General features: G+C 38.1%; 1 protein-coding gene across 1 annotated transcript in view; it reads right to left on the bottom strand.

Moving 5' to 3' along the window:
* LOC101849302 (muscle, skeletal receptor tyrosine-protein kinase) overlaps positions 1–5,356 on the bottom strand; it is a gene marked incomplete at its 5' end in the record, with an annotated part of 131,685 nt that extends 126,329 nt beyond the window's left edge. The window contains 2 exon segments of the mRNA XM_013084695.1: positions 2,949–3,141; positions 5,223–5,356. Of these exon segments, the coding sequence (XP_012940149.1) occupies positions 2,949–3,141; positions 5,223–5,356 (327 nt within the window).
* Positions 5,357–7,603: the final 2,247 nt, after the last annotated feature.

Genomic DNA, 7,603 nt, shown 5'->3' with positions numbered 1-7,603 from the left:
CCCCCCTTCTTCTCTCTCTCCCTCCGTCTCCAGCTGTGTCAAAAATGCCATCCTGCACACACCAGCAAGGAAAATAGAACATAAAAAACGGTGTCATGCCTAGAAAGGGGGCTCAAGTTAACACGTTCACAAAGCACTATAAACATTGTTCGTGATGGCATCTCAAAGTCAAAGACATGTTAAGGAAAAAAATAATAAAGTTACAAACACCATCCAAGCCATCTCTTTGACGAGGCAACATTTTTTTTTATGCCGGGAAAAGAACATATATAAGAGAAATCGCAAAACAAACAAAAATATATATACCAAAAAAAAAACCCCAAAACAAACACAAAAAAACATACGTTAATACGAAACAAAGACAACGGAAATTACAGAAGAAGAAATGCATAAACGACTGCAAAGGTTTCAGCATAGAAATATTTCTAGTAAAGCACATTGTGACACGCGGAGAGAAATGGACAATGAGGCGTTGACACTATCCGGGAGACTGTCTGTTTCGTGCCATGAGTGGTTTCTCTCAAGTCTTGGATACTTTTTAAGCTTTTCCCCCATACAAATTCCTCAAACATCGATATAATTATAATATAATTGCGTACATGTGGATGATTGTTTTATAGCTGGAAAAAAAAAACTACGCAACATAGAACCATGAAAAATTACTGAAGATAGTTCAAAGACCAGGCTAAGTTTCTATCAATTCAGTAAGTGCTTGCATTCGCCTACACAATTTAGAAAAATAGAAAAAAAACCACTATAGGCCGTTTACGATTTTCCCATTCGTCATTTCAATGCAGTGTTCAAGACATATTTCGTTTTCCATGATAATATAAAAATTGAGACTTCCGTTCACATGCAGTGCGCACTGAAACCACAATGACCTGACGACTGAGTCTGTTCATCGAACGGGGTACCCAGCTAGTATATAATATTCTATCCAATATAGAAAGTCCAGTGGATTCAGGTCCGGACCGTTTGGGACCCAGATGCGCTCAGTCGGACTGACTTTTAGTTTTAGTAGGAGTTTTACGGCGCTCGCAATTGCATACGGTCATATGAGCGCCAGAAGATTAGAGGTGTAACAAGAGAGTGACAAAAACTAAAAAGAAGGAGGGGAGAAAGGGACGATCAATGTTTGATAGGAAAGAAGAAGCAAACCGCACCAGAGCACCCGCCAACCACCCACCCAGGACTGACTGTCCAGTGACCAAAATGGTTGTTGATCCTTCTCAGAAGAAAACAGCAGCTGCTCTGGCAACATGCGGGGCAGCCCTCTGTCTTGCTGGAAATTCTGGCTCTGTCCCCCTTTATCATAAAAAAGGTCCCAACTTCATCAGAACTTTGGTAGGAGGACAAGGTATAGGTCAGAGTTCACCGAATGGGCGGACCACCAGCTTAACCTTTTCAAGAGTGCGTTGTTTTTACAAGCTGCTTTCCGTGTGTTACTCAGGGCTTAGAATTCAGGTTATAATTTTCTATAGACCCAAACCTTTCAAAATTTGCAGCACACTCTGAAAATTCAGGTTATTATCTTCTATAGACCCAAACCTTTCAAAATTTGCAGCACGCTTCAAAAAGGACTTTCACTTGGAACTTTACGTTTGTAACAGATACTACCCCGTATGCCCTAGAAAATAATGCACAGGGTGATTTGAGAGATTATAATACGTCTCCTGATACATCTTCACGGAAAAAGCACAATATACAGGGGGGTGGGGGGCTGCTTTATCATCTTTCCGTTGTGCAAACGCAATAATGAACTTTATAAAACATTATCCCGATGTATGATTTAGCTTTGGGTCAATTTTGAGGTCAATTGTATCACAAACAAGAAAGTTATCAACAATTCTTCGATCAACCTTTTTCGCATCTGGTCAGCATCAACCCCTCGTTCTTCTTTCCAGACGTCCACGGCCACAATATACATGAATACATGGTCACTTTTAAGGACAAGCGGGCTAACCCAGATTTCGTGGCTTTCCAGAAATCTTAAACTGCACCAAATATGGGCATTGCCCTACCTTTAGGACAAGTTTGGTTTCATTGGTGCGTATATTTGTTTGGCTATGGAGAAAACTCTCTTTGTCTCTTAAAGAAACTGAACAAGGGGCAAAAACTTTACCTTCGATTTTCTCAAAACAGCATTTTTTTCGGGATAGCCCCCTTGTGCTTAAAAGCGAACATTTGCCAGCCACACTTGTAGTACCGGGGAGCGGCATGGCCGTGATGTATACCACAATATACATGTATATATGGTCGCTTTTAAGCAGAAAAGGGCTATCTCAAAAAATGTTGTTTGGAGAAAATCGAAGGTAAACTCCACCCATCCCCCCCAACCTTGTTCAGTTTCTTCAAAAGACAAGGAAAGTTTTCTCTATACCCAAACAAATATACACACCAACGAAACCAAACTTCTCCTATAGGTAGAAATCCGAAATCTGGGTTAGCCCGTTTGTCCTTAAAAGTGACCATATATGCCAGCCATCAAAGGAAATTGTTAATCCCTCCCAGCCTGGCTCGGCCCAGTGACAGAAATATGCAATGTTTGACCCATGATAAGAGATATGTGCACAACCTGTACCTATTCATTATGAAGCTTTATTTATCAAATGAGTGTTTTATGTGATGTGATGTGGGCCAATGGTCTTAAACACTGAATAAACTTACTTACTTACTTACTTAAATATAATATGCCGGCGACGACTTGCAGAGTCACCCGCCTTGGAGCGGCACAGCGATGATGTATACCACAATATACATGTATATATGCCAGCCACACTTGTATAACACAATACATACACACACACACACACACACACACACACGCACACACACACACACACACACACACACACACACACACACACACACACACACACACACGCACACATATATATATTATATATATAAGCATTATATGTGCCAGCCAGACTTGTCAAGCGACCTACCTGGGAGCGGAACAGCCGTGACGTTGATGACGACAGAGTCGTTGACTCGGCCCTCGATGGGCTTGTTGATGGCCGAGCAGGTGTAAGCGGCCGACTGCGTGACCTTGACCATCAGCACAGAGGTCAAGGACACCGGGGACGTGTCTTTCTCCACCTTCTTCTCCACAGGGTTGTTCTTGTCGAACGTCCGCAGCTGGGGGGAGGGGGGATGTAGGGACGGGGGGATTTTTTTAGTTCTGGTAGTAAGAATTGTTTTACGGTGCTTGCTTGCAGCACACACAAAAAAAAATGCTGGAAAAATTAGAGGTGTAACTAGAAGGCAGTATGGACAGAAAAGATGGAGATCTAGAGATAAAATTCTCGTAAAACCTTACAGAAACAAACAAACAAACAGACCAGTCACCTTCTTCACGTTTATGATCGTATTATGTTGATCATGTGCCGTGAAACTTTTAGGGGTTTATTAGTAATTACACTTTCAGTGACAACAGTCGTCCTCTTTGTAATCCGAAAATGACACATGATGCAATCTGAACAAAAATACTTCTTTTTTGGGATGTTTCAAATCCAGCAAGAAAAAGAGTCACCCACGAGTCATTTTGTTGATTTTGATACGCTGCTTCCGAGTTTAGTGTTACTTTTGTGTTAAGACGAATTTTCAATAGGTTTACAAACGAGAATCATATGTGAGGCAGTGTGGTGAAAACAGGCGCTCGTCAAAATAATCAAAGTGAAAAAGGAAGCATTTTTCCGCAGCTTTGTGAATTTTTATCGAATTTTTGCTTTTTGGCTCAACACTTTGCATTCCCAATAAAGAACACATTTCTGTGTGGACTTTACTGAAAAAAACTTTGATTATTAAAGGTACAAAAAAAGTAAATGTTCAGTTGTCACGAACTCTCAAGCTAAGGAAATAACTCATCTTTGGCGGCTATTTTCTCACTAATTTTACCTCTGAACCCAGGTGACCCCCACCTTCTTCATTCGCAAACATCTCGACTTCTATTCAATATAGATGTGTATTTTTTCACCAAATGCAAGGCGAATGTACAGGCTTTAAGGACTGGTGGGGCACCTGAGGTCTATTTTGGCTATTACACGGCCTAGAGTGCCGATATTTGCTGTGGGACATCGTGTGTTATTGGGGAACAATAGTTCAAAAAGTATATTGTGAATCGGTTGCTATGTAAACGGCGGCCATATTGGATTTTGTATACCTTTTTCAATCCCATTTTATTTCCTTATTTATTGACTGATTCACTTCTAATTTGGCATGCCAACAGCACATATGTAGCTCTTAAATTTTGCTTGTTGAATTTTTGATATATGATTTTGTTTTTATTTTATGACAATTACAATTGAGATGTTGCAAAAAAGTGGAAAAAAGGGAAATTCATGCTTTCTAAGCCCATAAATCAAAAATTACTACATTAATAAAAAAAATTCAACAAGCCAAAATTTAGAACTAGGTGTTGTTGGTACCCTGTGAAAGTTACATTAAAATTGAATAAGAAACAGAGCAGAAAAATGGGATAGTATGTGAAAAAATAGAATTGTGAGAAAACAGCCGATACTGGTAAGAAAAGGCTAGACAACATGATTGTGCTTTCGCCGAAAAAACTGTCAAAAAACCCCACAGCTTTAGGGTGTAGCAAGGCTTACATATGTTTCTGGATATTGTTCAGGAAGTGTCCAGGTACTGTAACATGTAATAAATCCAATTTACAAAATTTGACCCCCAAACACGATTTCTAGGTGCCCCACCACCAGTTATTATACAATAACTCTATATGCCCCAAAATTGACGAGTGCCTGATCCCACCATGCTGCGACACATATGACCTTATTAAATATGCAGTTGTAGGCGCCGCAAAACCTTACTAAAACTAAAACTAAAGGTAGCAAACGAAACGTCACCACCACCCCTATACTGTAGGTTTAGTATGTAGCGCATAGAGCTTACTTTCGAGTGGTGACATGCGCTATGCATTATTATTATCATTATTATTATTATTATTATTATTATTATTATTATTATTAATAATAATTATTACTATCATTATTATTATTATCATTAGTTATTATTATCATTATTATAATTATTATCATCATCATCATCATTATTCTTATCATTATCATTAACAATATTATTATTATTATTATTATTATTATTATTATTATTATTATTATCATCATCATCATTATCATTATTATCATTACTATTATTACCATTACTATTATTATCATTATTATCATTATCTTTATTATACTCACCAGCTCCCCGTTCTTCCGCCACTCAATCCGGGGCGGGGGAATTCCCGCGGCCTGACACGACAGCCTGGCGTACGCGCCAACACGCACGTGCCGGGGCCTGGTCAGCTGGTGTTTGTCGATCACCTCGGCCGGGGCTGGGGAGACAACGCAGGCACATCGGACAAATAAAAAGCCACTCTGGAAAATTGATCTAACGATCGATCAATCAATCAGTCAATTTGTCATTCAATCAGTCAATCAGTCAACCAATCAAATCGATCAACCAATCGATCAAATTAATCAGTCAATCGGTTATCGATCAATCAAACAATCAATCAATAGGTCGGTCAATCAATCCGTCGATAAATTAATCGATAAATCAACCAATCATTCAATCGATCGATCAATCAACCAACCAAGACACTGTTCTAAGAATAAATGAATCAATCAAGCAATCCAGGAAATGATAAATCAACTGTTCTAGGAATCAGCCGTTCAATAAGTCTAGGAATTAATCAATCGAGCAACCATTCCAGGAATCAATTAATCATCCTAAGAAAGAATGTATTAACTATTTTACGAATCAATGAATCAATCTTTCGAACAAACATACGAATTTTAAATAACTAAAGGAGAACGAAACTAATCGATTGATCGAAGGGGGAATCTAAGACGGAAAAACGGACAAATGAATCAATAAAGTATTTAGAAAAAAAATTTAAAAATGATAAACTGTCAGTAATATTAATAATGTAATCTTATAATTTCTTCTTTTGATTCATTCAAATGTCAGCTGAAGTCGTTTCTGTTTTTAAATTAATAAGATGAATATTTGGAGACATTTTCTTGTAGTCAGAACATAACGTTTTATGTTACTGTTGTACGTTGTACTGTACTGTAAAGCGCTCAGAGCCTGTGTACTTTAATCGGGGTTGAGCGCTAGAGAAATCTCATTTATTATTATCAACCAACAGACATCTGAGGTAGGTAAGACCCAGCGCGGATATTACATCCTTGTACATCTGTGTACCACGTAGGCATGTTAGAAAACATCCATCATCATCCAGTGCCAGATCTGCGACAGACATCGGCGATCATGGTTCTCCATTCATTCCTTTGCTCAGATGCTCTTTAAAAAAAGCTACGTTTTCCTGATCTTTCCCTGTTACCCATTTATTTAGGTTCCCTAAGTAGGTTGCTCTGGGCCTACCCCTGCCTCGTTTGCCTTCAATTTTGCCAGTGAGAGCTAGATGTTCAAGACTTTTATGTTTATTCAGGTGTCCCAAAAACTGCATTTAATTTGTCATATCCTGGTTGTTGTTACCAGTGAGCGTCCCACGTGGGCTTTAACAAGTTCAACAAGCACTACCACACCATAAAAACCAACCAACCAACCAACCAAACAATCAAACAAACAAATAAATAAACACAAACAAAAAAAACAAACAAGCATGAAATCAATAATAATAGTTATTATTAGATCTAATATCAATAATAATAATAATATATCATTATTACCATCATTATTATCATCATTATTATCATCATTATCATTATGATTTTTATTATTATATTATTGTCAAATGCTTTTCTCTCATAAACCCTGAAGGTCCCACGGATGAATTGTAGGATAACTATTATAATTATGAGGCATGCTGACAAAATGAGTTCCTTCTCGCAATCCAGAAACGGAGATGTTGGCCAAAAATCGACACTAGGGTAAAATTAATTGTAGATTTTCTATTTATGCTATATCCTTAAAGCACAACATGCCTTTTATTATTTCATACTTATAAATTGTAAAAACTTCACCTATAAGCGTGATGTATCTATTTCTATAGGGCTCAAATCCGAGAAGTAACTCATTTTGTCAGCACGCTTTACAATTGGTCGCTTTTAAACGCTTCACTGCTGAGCAGGCATAATAGGTATTCAGTTGTGGTCCCCAAAACTGGTTCAATGCAGGGTTTTTTTTGTATATGCCTATAGAGAAAAGTTTAGGAGGGGAGGTGAACTACCGCGCTTGCGCACTTGTTTATTCTTATTTAAGCTGAAAGTGACAATGTCTTTGTTTGAATCTCTCTTAGATTAACATTTTATCTTGACTGTACACTAACGTAGATATACGTTTCAGCAATGAAAGAGTTAAGCACAAGGGGGCTATCCCTCAAAAGGCTGCTTTGAGAACATCGGAGTAAAAAAAGTTTTTGCCCCTTATTCAGTTCCACTAAAAGACAAGGAGAGTTTTCTCAATAACCAAACAAATATACACATCACTAATGAAACCAAATTTCTCCTATAGGTAGGGCATTCAATGACACTTTTGGTGTAGGTCAAGATTTCTGGAAACCCCCGAAATCTGGGTTAGCCCGCTTGTAGTTAAAAGTGACCATATTATTATT

Source organism: Aplysia californica, unplaced genomic scaffold, assembly GCF_000002075.1.
Source record: "Aplysia californica isolate F4 #8 unplaced genomic scaffold, AplCal3.0 scaffold00310, whole genome shotgun sequence".
NCBI lineage: Eukaryota > Metazoa > Mollusca > Gastropoda > Aplysiida > Aplysiidae > Aplysia > Aplysia californica.
This window is presented reverse-complemented; position numbering and strand designations above follow the sequence as displayed.